The sequence below is a fragment of the Lynx canadensis genome, chromosome E1, assembly GCF_007474595.2.
Source record: "Lynx canadensis isolate LIC74 chromosome E1, mLynCan4.pri.v2, whole genome shotgun sequence".
Taxonomy (NCBI): domain Eukaryota; kingdom Metazoa; phylum Chordata; class Mammalia; order Carnivora; family Felidae; genus Lynx; species Lynx canadensis.
In genome coordinates, this window is record NC_044316.2 from 17287730 (window position 1) to 17310109 (window position 22380).

Sequence of the window (22380 nt, forward strand, 5' to 3'; positions counted from 1 at the left end):
CTCTCTGCCCTTGCTCACGTGTGCCCTCTCTCTCTCTTTCTCAAAAAAAAAAAAAAAATGTACATTGAATGAGTGATCTCTTTCAATCCTCACACACCCTTGTAAGCTGGTCCAGTGTTATTATTCCCATTTTTTTATTGTGATAAATATACGTGACATAAACGTACCTTTGTCATCATTTCTTAACGTTTATTTACTGGGGTGCCTCGGTGGCTCAGTCGCGTAAGGTCCAACTTCGGCTCGGGTCATGATCTCACAGTTTGTGAGTTTGAGCCCCGTATCAGGCTCTCTGCTGTCAGTGCAGAGCCTGCTTCGGATCCTCTGCCTCTCTCTCTCTGCCCCTCCCCTGCTCACTCTCTCTCTCTCTCTCTCTTTCTCTCTCTCTCGAAATAAATAAACATTATAAAAATGGAAATCTTTATAAAAATAAACAATAACAGAATACTTATACTTAATACTCAATAGAATAAGTATCCTGTTATTCTATTTTTGAGAGGGAGAGAGGGTGTGCGTGTGAGTGCTCAAGCAGGGGAGGGGCAGAGAGAGAGAGAGAGAGAGAGAGAGAATCCCAAGCCAACTCCCAGCTGGCAGCACGAGCCCAACTCGGCACTCGATCTCACAAACCTGAGAGATCATGACCTGAGCCGAAATCAAGAGTCAGTCGCTCAACCGACTGAGCCACCCAGGCGCTGCCCATTTTAGTCATCTGTAAGTGTCACCGTTCCGTGGCATTGAGTACACTCTCTTAAACCACGTTTGCGTTTGTAATGTGTTAAACCACGGTGTTGTGAAGCCATCACCACCATCTGCGCAACTTTGTTATCTTCCCGAACCGAAACCCTGCATCCCTTACCACACTAACTCCCCATTCCCCCCGTCTCCCTCAGCTCCCCGGAAGCGACCATCCACTTCCCGTCCCTGTGAATCTGACTGCCATAAGTGTCACCTGGGTGGAACCCTCCAGTGTTTGTCCTTTTGCGTCTGTCTGGCTCCTGGTGCTTGGCATCACCTTAGCGTTATTCCTACTCTGCAGACGTGATTATTCCCACTTTATGGAGGCTGAGGTGCAGGGGAGCCTCGGAGAGCACCTAAGAGCAGACCTGGCTGGGGCGCGGGAGACTGGCTGGCTTTTACAACGCCCCGGAGAAGTCAGCACCGATCCGTGTGCCTAGGCCTACGAGGCAATTTCCTCTGTGTTGTCTTTCCTTGGGGATATTTTACTCCTATTCCCATTTCCCTCTCTTCCCACTCACTGCCTCCTCCTGACATTGCCACCCCAGCTGGTCCCAGTTTTTCTCTCCCAGAGCAGGCCTTTTCTCAAGTCACACTGGCCCGGTCTGGAGCTCTGCTCTGCTGGGGTTTCGACCGAGCTCGATGGGCCCCGCTCGAGTCCCGTTACCCCCCTCACCCCTCCACCCACCCTGGGGTAGTTATGAGCCTGTTCCCTTCCAAAGCAATTAGTGCGAGGAGGCCAGTCCGACTCGGTGCTAATGCCGTTTCATTAAGTGGGAGCAATCCTAATGATAATAAAATGGCACATTTAACATTCAAACATTGAACAGGGTTTCTAAGCGAGTGTGCCTCTCTCTTCCTTTCTGGTATAACAACTCCATCTTCATAAGGACCTGACAATACACCCTAATGAGAGACTGGGGAGCTAAGCGTCTTCGCAGAACCAGAGAGAGGACGAGAACCAGACAAAGAATCCAGGGGAGAGAGGGCGCTGGTGCCCTGAGAGGATAAAGACCCCAAGGATTCCTGGGATAATGGACTCTGGGGGTGCTGAGTTAGACAATTAAAGTCTCTGAGAAATAAGGTCGCATGGAAAATACAGCCCACCGCAGACTTAAGTGCAATGCAGCTTTTTATTTATTTGTTTGCTCAACACATTTTTTCCAACAAACATTATTGTGCACCCAAGGTGAGCCAGATTTTATGGGCGTTTGTGATGGAGGGTGGCTCCGCTTTCGGAAAAGGAACTCCAAGGGCAGCACGGTCTACACGTCGTTCTGTTTGCCCTCTCCTGGGCAGCGTAGTCACATCCACCCCAGGTTTATCAAATGCCTCAGCGAAGAGAATTTCACACACTGCTTGGTCCCCGTGAGCCACTCCTTACGCGTCTCCTTATTGAGACAGCCATCTCAAAGGTCCTTGCTACTCTGTGATTGTGGAATATCTGGTTGACCTTCCGGAAGCAAAAAAGTAGTGAGGACTGGAGAGCTGGCCAGGGAGGAGAAGGTCGATTCAATCATGCGGCGTTGACAGGGGGCTCAAGAGAGGCGGGAGAACACGAGGGCATGTTACAGCCAGAGGCTTTATTCCCGGCTCCAGTGTACAAAAAGGAGGCGCTGTCCAGGGGTCGAGGTGGGCTTTTGCCCAGGCCGGGGAAGCGGCTCATTCTAAAAGGTGTCAAGTCATACGATGGCGTTAATTTCATGCTTGAATTCATACAGGATCTTCCCCACAACAGGGGAGAGGTTTGAATCCATGTCCTAGGGAAAGGAGAGCAGGTTGTCAAGCCTCCTCAGAGACAGCGGCTGGGGTCCTGCATGTCCGCTACCCTGTCCCCAAATAAGGCCACCTCTCTTCTTGGTCCGCATCCCAAAAACTGCCTCCCACCAGAGCTATCCTTTCTCCTCTGATTGCACCACCCGGCACCTTTTTACAGTCGAGTCTAGACTTTGGCCGGCCCAAGAGCGCAGAAAAACACCATTTTCCCTGCCCCTGCCCTGCTTGAGCTCTCTCTCTCTCTCTCAAAATAAATAAATAAACATTAAAAAAAAAAAAGAAAGAGGGGCGCCTGGGTGGCGCAGTCGGTTAAGCGTCCAACTTCAGCCAGTCACGATCTCACGGTCCGTGAGTTCGAGCCCCGCGTCGGGCTCTGGGCTGATGGCTCAGAGCCTGGAGCCTGTTTCCGATTCTGTGTCTCCCTCTCTCTCTGCCCCTCCCCCGTTCATGCTCTGTCTCTCTCTGTCCCAAAAATAAATAACCGTGGAAAAAAAAAAATTTAAAAAAAAAAAAAAAAAGAAAGAAAAGAAAAACAACATTCTGCCTGGTACGGAGATAGGTCAGCTTTAAGGCACGTCTTCCCTGCTCAGGCTCACCAGAGAATCCAGCACCGATGACAACGTTGTCATACTTTGGGTGTCGATCAGAATGAAGTGCTCATCAGGGGTGTTCTAGAAAGAAACGATCACACCTGTGTCCTCTGAGGATAGAAAGAAGAGGAAGAGCCGCAGGCAAGGGAGGGAGGGGACCAGGCTGGATTGCTTTCCAGAAAAAATGGGAACGGGGCACAAGGATGTGTTCTGCATGCCAGTGCCCCCTCCGGGTGCGACAGTCTTTCTCATTTGTCCATCTGCCTCTCTTCTCAGACAGAGCTATGAACACAGTAGGTGCTCAGTTTAATGCGTGTAAACTAACTTTAGCCAAGATGCCTCAGGCCCTGGTGACATCTGTCTCTTCTCTTCGTCCCTAAGGGCCTGTTCAACTAGAACATCTTGCCAAAAAATCTTTTAGAGCTCTTCGGGAAACATAGCGAGGGGCAGCCAGGCATCAGCCCTCGTGTGCTAATGAAAAGGAATATGAATAACCTCTAGCGGGGCCTCTCCGGTAGAGGTGAATCCGACCCACGGAAATAAGCTCATTTGTTTCAAGTCACATATCATGTCAGGGGTCAATTAGATGTGAGCCTGAGCAGTGCTGAGTTCTGTCTCCTTCCCCTGTTCTCCGGGGCTGTGAGAGGGGCCTGCCCCCCGCCCCACCCCTTAACCGTGTACAGCAGGGCTCCAAAAGGGCAGGCTTGGGCTCTAGGTCAGGTAAGTGATCTCTGACAAAGCGGCCCAGGATCTGGACGTCTTGTGAAGTCTGAGATGCTTCCGGCAGTCCCGCTCCTCAGGATCTACATTGTTGCCGTGTTGATAGCAGACCTAGCTCCCAATCAGAGCGTGTTGGAGCTGCGAGGGCCGGCCTTCCTGCACACCCCACAGCCCAGGGGGCAGCTCTCACAGAGGGCCCCCATCCATCATCCCAGCCTCCCCAGTCCTGACCGATGCTGTGTGTGCTGCACTCGAGGTTGCCTTAGCTGTTCCTTCCCCTCCAACCCTGTGTTTGCAAAGGAAGGGCTCCCTTTGCCGCCTCAGGACAGCTGGGGGTCTTGTGCTGCAAATAGGGAATGGTGAAGTATTCTTCTCCTGCTCCTTCTGCTCCCCGAAAGGGAGGGGGGTTCTGAGGGATCTGTTGAAAAGGACCTTAGAGCAGCTGGCCCAAATCTGCATGGGCCCCTGCCAGCCTTCTCTGGGCCTTTCCACTCACCTTCATCAGCCCTGGGTATTCTCCGGAGGGCAGCCCGTAGATGTGGTGGGGAGCCGGGCTGAGGCCCAGGCCTAGGAAGCAAGGAAAGGCCTGGGACACACCGTAGCTTCCGGGAACCTTCTCTCGCCAGTAACACACATTGATTCGCAGGGTCTTGAAGCAGAGAGAGGAAGTGGGGAGATAAAGGGGGAAAGCCATGGGGGCGCCTGGATGGCTCAGTCGGTTAAGGTCCGACTTTCACCTCAGGTCATGATCTCACGATTCATGGGTTCAAGCCCCGCCTCGGGCTTTTGCCGACAGCTTGGCGCCTGCTTCGAATTCAGTGTCTCCTGATTTCTCTGCCCCTCCCCCACGCACGCTCTCTTGTCCTCTCAAAAATAAATAGCATTAAAAAAAAGGGGAAGGGAGCCCCTGAAACTCTATAAAGAACAGTTCTTCTGGGGTCCTGTAGCTCTGAATACAAGCTGGGTGCCCCCTCTTAACTCATCCATCGTTGTTTCACCCAATTCTCACGTCATTGACATGTTCCATTTTTTTTAAGTTTATTTATTGATTTTGAAAGAGAGAGAGAGAGAGAACCAGTGGGAGTGGGCAGAGAGAGAGAGGGGGGCGGAGATTTGAAGCAGGATCTGTGCTGACAGCAGAGAGCCCGATATGGGGCTCAAAGTCACGAACCGTGAGATCACAACCTGAGTCAAAGTCGGAGGCTCAACCAACTGAGCCACTCAGGCTCCCCACGTTACATTTTGATATGAGGTACAAAGATCTCTGCATCTGTCTCTTCTTCCAGTCTTGTTTTTTAATATTTATTACACCCGCCATACTTCCTCTCTCTCTCTCTCTCTCTCTCCTCTCGCTCTCTCCTCCCCTCTCTCTCTCTGGAGATAATAATACCTCAGATTTATTGAACACTTATACAGGTCAAGCCATTTCCTAAGGGCTTCATATTTATTACATAATTTAGTTCTCCAACAGTCATATCCCCATTTGACAGGTTATAAAACTGAGGCTCATGAGGTATCCTAATTTGCCCAAGGTCATCTGGTAGCAAGTAGCAGACCTAGGACTCAGACCTGAGTCCGTCTGACTCCAAGGTTTCTTCTCTTAAGCACCAATGCTCAGGCTTCCAGCTCCCCTTACCTGCAGAGGCAGCTCTATTCCCAGGGGACGGAGGAGCTGGTTGGTCCAAGGGCCTGCTGTGATGACCAAGCTCTTGGCTTGGTAGCTCCCGGCCGTACTTTTCACCGTGACTGGGAACCCCGGTTTTATCTCCATCACCTTCTCTCCATCACACACTAGGCCTCCCAGATGTCGAATTGCATCCTAAAAAGGGAGGCAGCGGGGAAGGGCAAGTTAGTTACATAGTTATGTGGTTCACCCTGGTGAACAAAGTCCTTCACTTAGGGCGGAAGAGAGGGCTCCGACTCCAGACCCCTGTCCCATAAAGACCAGGCCTAGCAGGGCATATAAGACCGCCCTGCCCAAAAGGTCGAGAATGAAGCCAGCAGGGCAAAGGCCCTCATCCGGCCTAGGTGATTGGGAGACGGCAGATTGGAACCACCACAGGGGCTGCGTTGCCCCAAAAGCCGCACACACTACCTGCAGGGCTCTGAGGGCCTTGTCTGCATAGAGAACTCCTCCGGACTTGTCCAAGACCCCCCACTTCTCCCCTAGCCAAAGAACATTGGGGAAACGTTGTTTCAGCTCCTAGCTGAAAGGCACTGGTGCTCCACGCCCCGCCTAGACAAAGTAGCCTGGATCGTTTTTAATTCTGAATTTCCTTCATTCCCAGCAGCAGTAGCCCCCGTCTGCCTGTAAAAAGAAAGAAAGAAAGAAAGAAAGAAAGAAGATAAGAGAAAGAAAGAAAAAGAAAGAGAAAGAACAAGAGAAAGAAGAAAAGAAAGAAAGAAAGAAGAAGAAAGGAAAGAAAAGAAAGAAACGTAAAGAAAGAAAGAAAGGAAAAGAAAAAGAAAAAAAGGCCCATGGGTGAGGGTATGAGTCAGGTCCTGGGCCCTTCTGTCTCATTCTTCAGCAAGGGTCCCATCAAGGAGGTCTCAGCCTCCTGTTCAAAGAACTGGTAAAGTCAGGGGCGCCTGGCTGGCTCAGTCAGCAGAGCACACAGCTCTTGATGTCCGGAACGTAGGTTCAAGCCCCACACTGGGCGTGGAGCTTACTTAAAAAGATTTTAAAAATTAACAATAAAAAGAACGGGTAAAGTCATCTCATTGCTGTTGTTAGGGTCGCGGTCAGTATTCTTGAGCGGGCTGCCAGCCCATTCCTAAGTCTACCCTGGGCTCTCACTGTTGGTTTGCTTGTCCTTCCATAGGGCAGACATCTGAAATCCTCACCTGGAAAGGTGTTTCTTCCTCTTCCTCCCTCCTTTGATCCATTCACTATTGTGATCTGTATTCTTTTTAAGTTTATTTATTTGTTTTGAGAGAGAGATTGAGAGTGGGGGGGGGGGAGGGCAGAGAGCCAGGGAGAGAGAATCCCAAGCAGGCTTAGTGCTGTCAGCACAGAGCCCAGCTCGGGGGTCAAACTCACACACCGTGAGGTCATGACCTGAGCTGAAATCAAGAGTCAGATGCTTAACCCCACTGAGCCACCCACGTGCCCCCGATCTCTAGTCTCTTTGCCCCCACGCCACCCCCTGCTGTTTCTTTTCCTTTGTCCCTTTTCTTGTCATATGACGTATTGTCCCCTGCTGTGCTGGCCTGTGCTTGGTTCCTCCTTGGGGGCTGCCTGTCTTGTGGAAAGGATCCTAAATCGGGACACCTGGCTCTGGGTTCCGTCCTGGGACATCCCCGGGACCTTGCTCTTGTTACACTCTTCCAGGCCCCACGTTCCCCTGGAACACGTGCCTGTTGGACCATCGGTGGTGCCACCCCAGGGTGGTACCGCCCGACCCTAGGGCATGTGAATGGCATGGGCCATTTATTTAGTCATCACAGTGCCTAGGCGTTGCCACTCACATTTAGTGGGCAGGGGCCGGGGACGCTAAACCTGCAATGCTCAGGAAGATCCTACCCCAGTGCCAATAGCACCCTCCTGCAGAAACACCAGTAGATGGTCTCTTAGGGTTCCAGCAATTAATTCAGTGACTTTATGGTTTTGTCTCTCCCTATACGTCCTTTTATGCTTCTTACTCTCTGGGGGAGTGAAATCTGCTTCTCCTGAATACTTTCCTGTCTCTCTGTCACAAGAGACCAGAGCTCCCTTTTGGTGGAAACTGATCTAAACCATAGAAGGGTCACTTTGGACCTCGGGACTGTTGCTGTAGTCCCTTCTCGCTTTCAGCAGCCGCAGTGACCAGCATCAGCCTGGTACATCCCCCAGGTACTGTGTATAAAGCTCGTAATAGCCTATAATGGAGTCTCATGGATATTACATGCTTCCAAATCCCACATTATCTGGTTGGGGGGATTAAAGAGAAGATTGGGAGGGGGTAGGGACACAGCAGGCCCCAGGGCCGGTGTCAGTACACAGAGCCGCGCAGCGTGGCCAATCCATTGGCCACGGCCCCCGCCTACCCGGCATCCACCACTGGTGAGAAAGCAGTGAGAGCCTCTGCCTCTTCAAAGCTTAGCAGAGGAAAGATGCTGTCGAATCCCCACTCGTCAGCCGGGTCCTTTCCCCGTGGCCCCCAAAAGGACTTCAGATGGGTTCTCAGGGAATGAAAACTTGCCTGGTAGACTTCTCAGTGGAGAGGATAATTCAGAAGTCATGCAAGGATATGTTCTTGAGCCCTTTCTACCCTCTGGGGCTGTGGCTGGGGAGAATTCTGGGAAAGACCTGGCTGAACCCTCACCTCCGCGGTTACAATGTCAGATCCCTGGCTCAGAAATTTCAGAGCAACGTATTCCAACCCCTGCCTGCAACAGAGCAACCTCCGTCTCTCGGTCTCTCCCCGTAGACTCGGAGACTCAGTCACTTTCTTTCCTCCCTTCCTGTCTCCCACCCTCCCTCCCTTTCTTCCCTCTTTCTTCCCTTGAAATAAGAACCCCTCTTACAGGAATGTACTGTATGGGGAAAACAAACTCATGCCAAGACAACGGGCAAATCAGTCGAATTATGAAACGCTGAGTGATGTTCTAATTCCCAAGCCATCCTGCGGTGGATGAAGCGGGCGCTCCCGTCCCTAGGAGTAATCAGTGAGCTGATTCCGCCGGTGAGTGTAATTGTGCCAATTGTAATCATTTTGCTCCAGCTCTCTGCCCCTGTGGCATTTATTTCTTAGCCCAGATATTGATCTAACAGTGGGAAATTTTCCATCTGAATTTGTGATGCTGGACCCTCCCCTGGTCCGAAGATGCGTTTGGGAAATTCTCATTTTCCGTGGATCACAGCTGAGCTATTTGGCCTGAGGGAAACCGCGCACGGCTGGAGAAATGCCTCCGATTGGAGAGAGATTTTTGACCATTATGAGCAAATCGGAAATAAATGTAAAACACTGCCTGGAAATGCAAAGGCCTGTCATTATGGGAGATAGGTGAGAGGCTCCTGTGGGAAATGCTTAGAGAATTGGAAATCAGTCAGTCAAAACCGGGATCAGAGAACGGGCCTTTTCCCCCCAGTATGAAGATAGATGACTTCCATGGGCGGATTGAAAATCATTTAAATGCTTATTTTCTTAATGGCTTTTCCTAGATCCCAATAAACAGACCGGCTAGTTCTGCATCAATTTCTCACCCCTGTGCTCTGGGTCTCCCTGTGCTCTCTTTCTGCTCAGACCTAGGCTACAAAGTTAGGGGAGGGGAGGAATGAGAGGAGACAAGGCCGTCGCAAGGGAAAAAAAAAAAATTGTCCAGGAAATGCCTGGTCAGGGCTGGCCTAGAAAGAGAGCACCTTGAAGCGAGGCTGGGTTGTCAGGGAACCCTGGAAGGACTGCAGCTCCCAGCTCCCAGTACGCGGTCAGCTGAGCGCAGAGCGTGTGGTGTGAACGGGCGTCTTCCTCCAACCCCAGCCGGATCCAGCACTAGGAAGAGGTAATCGAAGAATCCTCCCAAGGGCCTTGTTGACTCCTCTGGCCGACTAAAGCCTCGGACACGATGTAAGGAGCGGGTGATAGGGGATTTCCATCCATTCCTATAGGAGGCCAGGGCGCCGGATGGAGCCCACAGGAATCGGGAGGGGCAGGCAGCTCACCCCGCGTCAGCCACCTCCCATCCCAGGCTCCCGTTTTCTCCTCTCGGGGGTTTAAAGTGCACGGCAAGCCAGCTCCCAGAGTCACCTTGGGGAGGGGACTCGGTAATGGCTGCTGTCTTTGTTGGTTTTGGAGGAGCTCTTGGCGTTTCATCTTCCGCTCAGTGGGCCGAGGTGGAATTGGTTAACAAAGACTCTGCTCCAGGGAGGGGATGTGGCTGACAAGCCAGGCACTTCACAGACACAGGAAGCAGCAGCTGCGGAGGGGGCCACCAGGTTCTGCCAGCAGCTGTACTGCCTACGGCTGTGATCTTGTCTGATATTGTCAGCTAAGCAGGGGCAACCTGGGTCAGGAGCTAGATATTAGGACTCAAAGGGAGAAGGCGGGGCAAGCAAGAGCTGGGCCCCAGAGCTGGGATTTGCTGGTGGTATCAGCGTCCTGGCTGTACCCGTCACAAAAGACTCGGACCTTGTGATCCGGCACCTGTGTCATTGTCTGTACCCAGAATATATGCAAATATCCTGAGCCCACCCATGTTTAGTATGCCACTGTCACAGGAAGAGGCAGAACAGAATGAAAAGAATCGGACAACCACCTTCACCGGCAACTCCTGAAGATGTTTGGTGGTTTGTTTGTTTGCTTTTTTAATCATTGTGCGGTGGCCTTAAGTAAATACATCTGTATCTGTCGGTTAGATCATGATGTTGTGCTGGTTCTCCGGGAAGAACCTCGGAGAATAAGAACCCCAGAGATGATGCGTCATTGTAGAAAATCAGAATTAAGAATAAAAGCGAAAAGAATTGGAACGGGAAGTATCTGTGCTGTGTTCCTAAAGAAAAGAACCAAAGAAATTAGCCTGCCCAAGTCAATCAGATTAGCCACAAGAAAGGACGTGATAATGATTCAAATAATAATAGCAACACACCTAGCACTCTGTAGAACTCGGAAGGTTTTCCAAAGCACATTCATTGTACTCTTTCTTTTTCATAACTGGGGATTCTAGGCATCAGAGTGGTCTTTTAAGAGGGGCTATCTTACGTCCCTGTCTTTTTTTTTTTAACGTTTTTATTTATTTTTGAGAGAGAGTGCGTGCACACGCACATGCGTGCAAGTGGGGGAGGGACAGACAGCAAGGGAGACAGAGGATCTGAAGCAGGCTCTGCCCTGACAGCAGTGAGCCCGACGTGGGGCTCGAACTCGTGAACCATGAGATCATGACCTGAGCCGAAGTCAGAAGCTCAGCCAACTGAGCCACCCAGGTGCCCCAATATGTACCTGTCTTTAATTTTTTTAATGTTTATTTATTTTTGAGAGAGAGAGAAAAAGGGGGCGGGTAGGGGCAGAGAGAGAGGGAGACACAGAATCCAAAGTAGGCTCCAGGTACTGAGCTGTCAGCACAGAGCCCGACGCGGGGCTCGAACTCACGGACCGCGAGATCATGACCTGAGCCGAAGTGGGACACTCAACCGACTGAGCTGCCCAGGCGCCCCTGTCCCTATCTTTAAATAAACATTAGTAGTCTTTCCACCCGGGATGATTTAGACATGAATTTATTGGGACAGAGGGGATGGACAAAGTAACCAGTCTGCGGTATCTGCTAAGCCAGGGGCCAGCAGACCATGACCCGGGAACCAGATCAGGTCTACCACCTGTTTTTGTTTGTCACACAAGCCAAGATGATTTTTGTGTTTTTTTGGTGGTTGATTAAAAAAAAAAAAAAAAAAAAAAGAACATTTCATGACATGAGAAGAATATGAAATGTCAGCGTCCGTGAATAAAGTTTTATTGGCACCCAGCCACACTCAGTTATTTACATATCATCTGTGGCTGCTTTCACACTACAATGGCAGGAGTTGGGTAATTGGCAGAGCTGAATAGTTACAACAGAGACCATATGGTCTGCAGAGCCTAAAATACTATGTGGCCATTTCCGGGAAAAGTTCGCCAAGCCCTATTCTAGACTAACTAGGAGTATAGTAATCCTGTGATTTGCACTAATAGGACCCTGACTGCTCAGTAACAAATCTCTCAAAGGGCTGCGGGGAGAAACAAATGAGTTAACCCGTGTTGAGTCCTTTTAAAACAGCCTTAGTTTCTTATCACAAGCATTAAATAGGTGATGATGGTGTCAATGATGACGAGGGACTTGTCAGGTACTACTCTAAGCCCTTCACATACATATCCTCACAGCAGCCCCATGAAATAGATACCCCTACTTTACAGATGAGAAAACTGAGTCTCGTAGAGTTAAACGGCTTGCTGCAAACCATATAGCTAAATGTGTCGGAGCTGACGTGTAGAGCAGGTCGGCCTGGTCCCAAAGCCCTTCCAGATTCCTGCCAAGGAAAGGATTGTGAGATTATGAGACTCTCCTACCCAGCGGTTCCTTTCCCTCTCTCCAGCAGCAGTTTGTCCGTGGTTGCTACGCCCCACGTGTCTCCTCCTGCCCTTCTTCCTGCCTTGTGCAATGCAGACAGGGTATCGCTGACCCGGAAGAGGTCGTAGGAGCTGCCACTTATCAGAAGGTGCTAGGCGCTATGCCAAGTACTTCCTAAGAGTCTCGTTTCATCCCCACGAAGCCCTGTGCGGAAAAAATGAGGCACAGAGAGGTATAGAAATTTTTCCAATGTCACGCAGTCCGTAAGAGGTAGAGCACAAAGTCAAGTCCAAGCCTGTCTCCAGAACCATGTTCCCTCTGAAAGGTTCCAGACTCTCTCGTAACATCACTCTCCGTGCCTCCGTGTCTGCTGGGAAGAAGTGATCCCTCCATGGCCTTGGTACTTCTTTTACTACCAGACATTCAGCAGTATTCACAGATGGCTGACAGAGAGGGGTCCCTTTGCCAGGCCACCCCTCAGCAAGACATGCTCCTTTATTTGGGTGCTGGGTGCATTAGCTGCCTCTGGAATAAATCTGTAATTAGCTGTCCTAGCCGTATTTGCATAATGGATTTCACTTTGTTCTTAAGTTAATGGTGTTTTTGCAACAGAACAGTAACCTCTTGGTTCCTGGCCATTAAAATAACTGCCACCCTGTAGGATAGAGCCGTGGTTTTGTAGAAAGTTCAGTTAAGAGCCACAGAGAAGGTGGGAGGGGACGTGGGGTGGGGGGTTCAAGTTCTCTGCGCATGATGGGTTGTCTGCCTTCCTCCCCGTGGGTGTTTGAAAGGTCAGTGGAGGTTGGGTGGGGGAGCAACAGTGTCTTAAGGGTTAGAGAGCCACGGGAACAATCGAGATCTCCAGCAAGCAACGGGGCCTGAAGAGGAGGCCTATAGGAAGAGGCATTCAGAGAGAATGCATGGATTACAGGGGTCACTCTGGGGATGAGGACCCAGCATGAAGGGCTATGATATTAGCAGGAATATAAAGAATCCAGACAGGGGTCCCTGGGTGGTTCAGTCGGTTGAGCATTCAACTTCGGCTCAGGTCATGATCTCGCAGTTCACGGTTCGTGAGTTCCAGCCCCGCGTGGGGCTCACTGCTGTTAGCACTGAGCCCGCTTCAGATCCTCTGTTCCCCCTTTTTTTGCCCTTCCCCCACTAGTGCTTTTTCTCTCTCTCTCTCTCAGAAAAAAATAAACATTAAAAAAAAAAATCAAGACAGCAGCCTCCTCCTTGATTTCAATCTCTGCCCTAAAAGAGTCTCAGATGGCTCCATGGAGCCAGCTCTGGAGATCTGCTCCCAGTGCCTTTTCAGCAGTCTTCCCAGTACAACCTCTGCCAGCCTCGAACACGTGTCTGACCCCAGTCCTGGAGCTCAGAGTGAGGCAGGAGCCAGCTGGCCCCGTGGGGCAATCGTCATGACAGTGGGCACAATACTTCCACGTGTCTGGCACTCCCCTGGGCCCTGTGTCCCTGCACCACATTTCAAGTGTTGATGGCGGTGCCCCCTCACAGACTCCAAGCACCCCCAGACACTGGGCCCCACAATTCAAGGAGTTCTCCCACCCACACCCAAACCTGTGTAATTGGGTCCCAGCCTCATGCTCCAGCTGAGCCCATATCTGGTAGCACTCATCCATCATCTGGGTGTAGAAGTCTTCAGGATATGCCCTTCTGATTATCCGGCTCTGCCCATGGGAGCTTCCTCGGGAGTGCGGTAGAAAGAACTGGAGACGGGAAAACAAGAGAGACAGCCGAAGCTGTTACCCCTTACGCTGCCCGCCCCTCATCCCCACCCCCTGGAGCCAGGTCGTCACGTTCAGATCTTTCCATTCAGTCTCCCTTCACGACCAAGTTACTGATTTAGCCATCGGCACGGAAGTTTTCAGTAGCACCAACTCAGCTTCCCTTTTGCTAACATTATTCACATCCCAAAGTCCCTTCGTTAGTTAGCCTTTGGTCATCTTGCTGCAACCCCACCCCACCTAGTCTCCTAGAGAAACAGAACTACAAAGAACCTTTGAGATCATTCCAGTCTAGCCCCCTTCGTCTTATGGACAAGGAAGCAGATGCTATTTCTCTGTGGCTTCAGATCACTCGGGACAAGGGAGCCACCTTGGGATTTAGCAGAGGATGGAGAGTTTCCTGCAAGGTTAAATCAGGAATCCCTCAGGCTTTGAGAAAACTGATAGAGAAGTTGAAAAAGGTTTCTAACCAATCTAGCTCATTTACCAAGAAGGGTAAATCAAAACTCATCTGGATAGCTGTAGAGAGGATGGGAGGATAGAGGAGTCTGGAAGGTGGGCTGGGTGGACCTGCCCGGGGAAGGACCCTGGAGACTCACAGGGCCCACCCACATGTGCCGTGGTCAGGGTACACTGCCCTGCGTGGGGTCACCTTTTCCACAGGGAAAAATAAGACCTAAGTCGTCCTGCCTGTGTATCAAACAATAAGGCTGCCATCAACCAGAGGTGACAGAAAGCAACAGAAGCTTCTGCTGGGTTCCAGCGTGAGAGGCCAGGAATACCCAGGGAAGAATCCTACCTCTTAGGCTGACAAATCAGCTTTTGCCTCTGGGCAAAATTATTTTTACTTAAGGTTACCCAAAGCAGAACTGATTATTTTTCCGGGCCGGATCAACCATTTTAAAAGGCACAGAAGAAACTGACTGGCAAGAAGGAAGAGAACAGGGCCTCGGACACTTCTCCGTCAAGGGCAGGAACCGGGAGGCAGTAAAAGGAGGCAATGAGCCTGGAAACCCAGTGTGGGTCTTAGGGACAGTGGAAGTTTCTTTGCGTTGTCACGAAATACACTAGGCAGCAAAGCCGCAAACTGCACAGAATTTGACGATCAGACCTCACTCCAAAGTCTGCTGGCTCTGGAAACTTCTCTCTAGGGGAGGAGAGAGGGACCGTCCCTAAGGTCAGGAGTGCAGGGGGAACATAGTACCTGCTCCAGCAGGATGACCCTCTTCCTGTGTTTGGCCAGATGGTATGCCGTGAAGCAGCCCTGGATGCCTGCCCCGATCACAATGGCATCACAGAGATCTTTCTGAGCAGCCATAATGCCCACTTAGTCCTACAGCCACAAAGCCCGCACACAAAGAAGCCTCTGGGCTGAAGGAGGAGGAGTAGGGCAAAGTCCAGCCTGGCCAGCATTCCCACAATCCCCTGGGCTGCATCCTTCTCCCCACCCCTCCCTCCCCGCAAAACCTGGCATAGGGCTCAGTCCCCACCTCTCCTGCAGAGTGGAGCTGGGTAGTCTGATCTGAGGTTTAGCCCAGCTCAGCTGCCAGCCTCACCCTTGTATCCCTCTAGCTTTCTATTCTTGGCTCAATTATTGTCATGCAAATGGCTCCTTCCCATGCCACCTTCCTGTCTCATTATGATCTTTGTCTCGGGACTTCGGCCCTGGAATTTCAATGCCTCCTAGACCGAGCTGGGCACCAGGAATGCTGCCTCCCCCTGCTGGCTTCCCTCCCTCCCGCCTGATTTCCTTTGGAGATTCTAGAGGGCCAAGCTAAGAACTTGGCACTCTGCCCAGGGTAAGACCCACCTCCCCGGTGGGGTGCAAGGTCGGGGGGTAGACGCAGGAAACAAAACGGGAGGGCAGTTTTGTGATTATGAAATTATTCTCAGCATGTCTTACTTTCACTTTTTACAAAGGAGAAGAAATTATCCGGAACAAATGGAAAAGACAGAGAGGTGGAGCTTTGTCCTGAGGCACAGAGAGGGGACCAGGCACCAGCCCGGGGCATGGAAGGCCCTGTAGGGAATGCGCCCTCTGTGCCAGGCAGTGTGCTAAGTAAGTACTTTTACATGTATTCAGGACAGAGCTAGGATTTGTAGGGCCTGGTTCTTATACAATTTGGGGGTCTTCTTTAAGAAAAAGAAAAGAGGGGCGCCTGGGGGGCTCAGTTGATTAAGTGTCTGACTTTGACTCAGGTCATGATCTCAAAGTTTGTGAGTTCCGTCCCCGCATCAGGCTCTCTGCTGTCAGCACAGAGCCCACTTCTGATCCTCTGTCCCCCTCTCTTTCTGCCCCTCCCCTGCTCTCTCTCTCTCTCTCAAAAATAATAGAAGGAAGGAAGGCAAGGGAAGGGAGGGAAGGAAGGAAGAAAGAAGAGGAAGAGAAAAGAAAAATCATGAATACAAAATTAGATGCCAGGACTAGGAAGAGACCATCCAGTTAAGGAGCCCCGTGGTTGAAGTGTCATTAGCTTCACGGTAAATCGGCCTCTGCACGCATCTCCTTGTTTAACCCTTGCAGCCTTAGAAGGACACGTGGACACGTGTTTATCCCCACTTTGGGCACATTAAAGACGGTCCCAAATTCATGGTCACTCCTCCCATCAGAGGCTCTGTGACTGTGTGACCAATAGAGTAAGGCAGAAATGACACCGGGACACTTTCTAGCCCAGGCCTTAATAAGACACCGAGCGCTTTTTCTTCTTGTCCTGGAGACTCCCTCTTGGAGCTCTGAGCCACCATGTTAGAGGTCCAACCGCCCTGCGGGAAAGACCCTGCGGGGAGGCCCCGAGACTGCAGGGGAGCCAGACATAAGAGTGAAGCCATCTTGGGGCACCTGTGTGGCTCAGCCGGTTAAGCGTCCGACTTCAGCTCAGGATCTCACAGTTCCTGGGTTTGAGCCCCGCGTCAGGCTGTGTGCTGACAGCTCAGAGCCTGGAGCCTGCTTCAGATTCTGTGTCTCCCTCCCTCTCTGCCCCCACCCCCGACTCACGCTCTCTCTCTCAAAAATAAATAAATGTTAAGAAAAAAAAAAAGAGCGAAGCCATCTTGAATGTCCCCCTCCCCCAGCCCAGCCCAGCCGCCAGCTCAATACCGCTGAGTGACCCAACTAATGACATATGAAAGAGAATCACCCGGCCAAGCCCCATCTGAATTCCTGACCTACAAAATCGTGAGATAGAATAAAACAGTTGTTGTTTTAGCCACTAAGTTTTGGGGTAGCTTTTTATGCAGCCATGATTGAAACACCCCTTTTACAGCCAAAGACATTACGGCTTATGGAGGTTACGACTCACCCGAAGCCACACGCCTGGTAAACATAAGCACCGAGATGTGAACCTAGGGTCATCTGCTCCGGATCCTGTTCCTTTAACCGCTGTGCTGTACTGGGGATTGGTCAGAACTCATAATGATGATTCTGATTTAAATAGTTTGCTGTTTCAGGGCACCTGGGAGGCTCAGTCGGTTAAGTGTCAGACTCTGGATTTTAGCTCAGGTCGTGGTCTCACGGTTCCTGAAACGGAGCCCCGCATTGAGCTCCATGCTGGCAGCACAGAGCCTGCTTGGGATTCTCTCTCTCCCTCTCCCTCTGCCCCTCCCCTGTGCACAAGAGCTCTCTCTCTCTCTCTCTCAAAATAAATAAACATACGTACATACATAAATAACAGTTTGCTGTTTCTTTCACGTCCATACTGTGAGTGGGAAAAAACACTGGACCAGGAGATCATGTGATCCCAGGTTGCTCCCGCCCCCAGCAAATGATGCCCCAGAGTGGCCTTGGCAACCGGCTGTCCTCTCAGCCCAGCCCCTCCTTTACTAGGAAAATGGGGGTCCGGAAGAGGGGTACCATATGACTGGCTCTTTTTTTTCTTCTGGAAAAAAAAAAACACTCTAGAATCCAAAAGTCATCTCAATTCCACCCTCACCCCCAACCCCAACCCTCCTCACAGTTGGACGGCTCCCTTAATGGTAGACACAACTGGAAAAAGTGTACTATTTAAGTATGTAAAGACTTGATACAAATATATAAGGTCAGTCCCCAGATTTCTCTTGATAAGGTGTCAGAGGAGATGAACCGTCTACACACAAGGAGAAGCAGACAATAAATCCTCCCATGGAAGTGTGCCCAGCCTCACTAGCAATGAAAGAGATAGGAATTTATTAACTTCAAGGTACGATTATGTGCCTATTAAATGAGCAACAATAAGTAACAATGACAAAATCTGATGTTGTCAGTGCCGTGGGGAAGGGGAGAGAATAGGGTGGCAACTCAGATTGTCTGGGCCTTCGGGAGAGTGCGGGGCAGCGTGCAGGGACAGTAGAATGGTTCAAACCCTCCAACCTAGAAATCTGACTTGGGGAACTATACCCCAAGGAAATATCCAAGGGAAGAAAAAGACATCTGTATGAAGACATTCATAGCCATGCTCTTACAATATAGAAAATTGGAGACAACCCAGCCACAGGGAATATCTGAGCAAATCTGGCGGGTTGACACAACGGAATACTATGGAGCAATTCAAAATGACAAGCTGAGGACTGTGGGCTACATCGAAACGTGCGTATGTATGAAATCATCCTAAGAAAAAGAACGGAGCACAAACACACTCGGATCGCAACCAGGAGTTATGTGTGTGCGTGTTATCAAAGATCTAAAGAGAATTCGGCATAGTAATTGAGATTAATGCTCATTAGTTTCCACATCCTATCAAAATTGAGCTTCCATTCACAATTTGTAAAAGGAGAGGAAGGAATCCCCCGGGGAAGCAGATTCCTCAGATCTCCTCGGTCACTGGTTCCAGGGCTGGGGGAAGTTCTTTCTTTGTTCGAATCTCAGTTCTTCCTGCTCCCCACCCCCACCCCCCTTCCCCAACTGGCTCTTATTGTTCGTTCTCCGGGGAAGCTACAAAGCGGCTCTGTGTCCCACCTCTCCTTTGTTTAACGTACTATCCCTTCAGAAATAAAATGACAATTCCATTCCCCCACCGTCACTTCACAAGGCTGCCCTGGATTCCTGGACGCAAGCATCCGCTTCTTGTTAAGAATTTCAAACAGCTCCTCCGAAAGCAGACACTGGCCGTGGCCCAACCTTGAAATGAAAAGGAAATCGGCTTCTGAAGTCTTCCCCTTCTCTCTCAGGGTTGCCCCGTCCTTGCGGCTGTCCTGACAGGGGCAGGCGGAGAGAAGAGATCCCCTCAAATTCCATTTTAACACCCATTTTGGATCGGAAGACTATTAAAGAAAGAGCCGGCAGCCCTACCCCACGCCCGGCTGTGTGTCAGCAATTGCGGCTCGTGTCCTGGGGCAGAGCCACCGAGGATGTGAGGCTGAACTGCTCATCTGATGGCTTGATTGACACTTCGCAGACGGGGGAGGGAGAGCCCAGCCAGGGAAGCAGCAGGCTGCACAGCTCAAAATAATGAGAGGACCTGAATCGGGAGAGAGCATGGAATAAATAAGAGAGACCTAGGAGTTGGATGGTGAGGGAGAATCTTCTGTTCTCTTTCCTCTGCCCCTCTTTGCCAAGGAGCCGGAGCCTGGGGCAAGGAGGCAGGCAGGCAGACCGGGAAGTGGCCCCTCCGGACCCATCCTGCCAGCTGCCAGGGGTGTCCGGGGCCCTGAATGTGCAGAAGATGCCAGAGTGAGAAAACCAGGAGCCGCAGAACTGGATCTGTACGTGGTCACCATACACACTGTGGCCCCGTTGCATGTCTCCGGTTTGACTCCCCATCGCTACCCCCCTTCCCCGATCCCTTTGCCCCAGGTCAACCATCTGCCTTCACTCACCTAGATTCTTGCATTAACCTCATCCCCCGGCTCCTGGCACCCCACCTTGCCCCTCTTAATCTAGCCCTCCATGCTCCCGCCAGAGTCTTCTCTCTAAACAGCAAGTTGAACAGGCCAGTCCCCTACTGAAAATTCTGTAACAGCCACCCATTTCCTATTACGATAAAATCTCTTGGCACACAAGGCACTTTGCGTTCTGGCCTCTGCTGGCTCCCGCAGCTCTAGCACGGGTCCCTTCTCACTGTGCTCTTCGGGGCCTGGCAAGGCTGAGCTGACAGAGCTTCCAGCATTCGCCATGATCGCTCCAAATTCTCCGACACCCCCAAGCCAACTTGGACGTCCTCTCTCCTATACTCCCTTCTCTGTCTAGTCTCCGTGATAACAATGAGCCAAGTATGTTGTAATTGTTTGCATGTCTGCCTTTCCCCCGAAGCTCCCGAAGGGGAAGGGGTCTGCTTTTGATTGTCATTTTCCACAGGTAATACACACATACCGAACAACGGTTACACTGTTCAGCAGAGAACACTGCGAAGAGGGCGTCTCCTCACCACCCTACCTTCAGCCACTCTGTTCTCTTCATCCCATGCAGTACTGAGACTTTCGATGGGTGTGCAAACACATTTAAACTGCACGTTCTTGGGGCGCCTGGGTGGCTCGGTCGGTTAAGCGTCCGACTTCGGCTCAGGTCATGATCTCGCGGTCCGTGAGTTCGAGCCCCGCATCAGGCTCTGTGCTGACAGCTCAGAGCCTGGAGCCTGTTTCAGATTCTGTGTCTCCCTCTCTCTCTGCCCCTCCCCTGTTCATGCTCTGTCTCTCTCTGTCTCAAAAATAAATAAATGTTAAAAAAAAAAATTAAAAAAAAAAGAAAGAAACTGCACGTTCTTTTTTTTTTTTTTTTTTTTTTTAACTTCAGAAGTAGCACACTACACAGCACCTTGCTGTTTCCATTTCCTGTATCGTGGCTCCCACATGAGTCAGATGGAGCCGGAACATTATTCCTGATGGCCGCAGAGTATTCCGTGCACGGAGAAAGCATTTAGGACAGAGAAGACACCCATGCATATTTTTTTTTAATGTTTATTTTTGAGAGAGAGAGAGAGAGAGAGAGAGCAAGCATGAGCACGTGGGGGAGGGGCAGAGAGAGACGGAGACAGAATCTGAAGCGGGCTCCGGGCTCCAAGCTGTCAGCACAGAGCCCGACATGGGGCTCGAATTCATGAACCACAAGATCATGACCTGAGCCGAAGTCGGAGGCTTAACCGACTGAGCCACCCCGGCACCCCGGCACCCATACACGTTTGCTGAAAGTATGGTAGGTTTTTCTGGCTGCCATAGGCACCCGGACTTGCGCGGCTCTCCAGCCATCTGGTATTGGGTGTTCGGGGTGGGGAGGTCTCATCAAGGCTGGCCTGGAGAGGTTTATCAAAGGCTGACAGAGCCCATCTTCAGGCCTGTAGGTAGAGGGGATACAACACCAGAGACCCTGGCTTCTCCTTCCTGCCATCCTTTTGTGTTTGCATTTGTCAACTGGCAGATATTACAGTCAACTCTGCATCCCCAAGATACAAGCATCCCATTGCTACGCAGTCTCCGGGTAAGGAAGAAAGTCCTGTGAGTAAAAAACTAAATCACTACTTAGCTTGGGAAGGAAGCATCCACCTCGGACCCCACTAGGACAAAGGGAAATGCAGTAAAAATGAGGGGAAAGAGGAGCGCCTGGGTGGCTCGGTCGGTTAGGCATCTGACTTCGGCTCAGGTCATGATCTCACGGTCCGTGAGTTCGAGCCCCGCGTTGGGCTCTGTGCTGACCGCTCAGAGCCTGGAGCCTGCTTCCGATTCTGTGTCTCCCTCTCTCTCTGCCCCTCCCCTGTTCATGCTCTGTCTCTCTTTGTCTCAAAAATAAATAAATGTTAAAAAAAATTTTTTTTTTAAATGAGGGAAAAGAAGCATTGTCATTGTCCTAAGGGAAAACTTCTCTGAAGATGAACACTGGAATCTTCTTTATTCTTTTACTTAATAAAGTTTTATTTTCCAAAGTGGACAGTTGGCAGGATCTGTTCATGAATCTTCACCAGCAGCTGGCACATCTCCACCCTTGCTGTTTCTGGTGTAAGTGACTTGAGCTCTGGGCTTTGAAACCAGGGACGCCTGGGTGGCTCAGTCGGTTAAGCATCCAACTTCGGCTCAGGTCACGATCTTATGGTTCATGAACTCGAGCCCTGCGTTGGGCTCTGTGCTGACAGCTCAGAGCCTGCTTCGGATCCTCTGTCTCCCTCCCTCTCTGCCCCCCACCCCACTCTTGCACATGCATGCACACTCTCTCTCTCAAAAATAAACATTAATAAAAAAACGAGTCCTTTACCAAGGAGCTCCTGAAGGGCAACCCTGGCCAGGGACCAGCACCCCCGCCCCCCTGAGTCTTCAGTCTCTCAGAGACAACAGCTGGAGCTACAAGCTTATAGGTGGGAACTTCCTTAGAGTTTGTATATGTCATTTGTCAAATGAGATCAGGTTATTGAGCTTGTCCTGAACTATGCCTTTGGACCACTTCTCCTTTCTGGCCTTGCCCCCAGATTCGCTCACTGGGTCTTTGTCTTTTTTGGACAACTTTCCAGCATCTTTTTCTTGTCGTCCTTGGGCAGCACTGAGAAGCTTAGAGAGTACCCATCACCCCTGCAGCCTCGCTAAGATGTCAGACAAAAAGCAAATCCTCGGATCGTCTCTCTCTTTTTTTTTTTTTTAATTTTATTTATTTTGAGAGAGGGAGAGAGCTGGGGAGGGGCAGAGAGACAGGGAAGGAGAGAGGAAATCCCAAGCAAGCTCTGCACCCTCAGTGCAGAGCCCGAAGTGGGGCTCAGACTCACGAACTGTGAGATCCTGACCTGAGCCGAGATGAAGAGTGGGACGCTTAACCAACTGAGCCACCCAGGCGCCCCAGGTACTGGAATCTTCTCAATCTTGTTTCGAAGTCTTGCTATCCCAGCTATACACAAATATGTGTGCACATC

General features: G+C 50.7%; 1 protein-coding gene, 1 long non-coding RNA gene and 1 pseudogene across 2 annotated transcripts; 1 reads left to right on the forward strand and 2 right to left on the reverse strand.

Annotated features, from left to right (window-relative positions):
- Positions 1-1856: 1856 nt before the first annotated feature.
- Positions 1857-14932, reverse strand: PIPOX (pipecolic acid and sarcosine oxidase). The gene is given in 13 exon segments (XM_030296413.1): positions 1857-2440; positions 2442-2477; positions 2479-2492; positions 3105-3155; positions 3158-3179; positions 3760-3881; positions 3884-3929; positions 4315-4467; positions 5455-5637; positions 5914-6023; positions 6026-6126; positions 13416-13564; positions 14787-14932. Coding segments are annotated over 13 exon segments (1293 nt in total). The 5' UTR covers positions 14901-14932; the 3' UTR covers positions 1857-2248.
- A 166-nt stretch (positions 14933-15098) lies between these two features.
- Positions 15099-17057, forward strand: LOC115501589. Its single transcript, XR_003964850.1, has 3 exons — positions 15099-15381; positions 15503-15641; positions 16846-17057. It is a non-coding gene; the product is annotated as an uncharacterized LOC115501589 (long non-coding RNA).
- A 4373-nt stretch (positions 17058-21430) lies between these two features.
- On the reverse strand, positions 21431-22030 carry LOC115501365 (annotated as a pseudogene).
- Between the last annotated feature and the right edge of the window lie 350 nt (positions 22031-22380).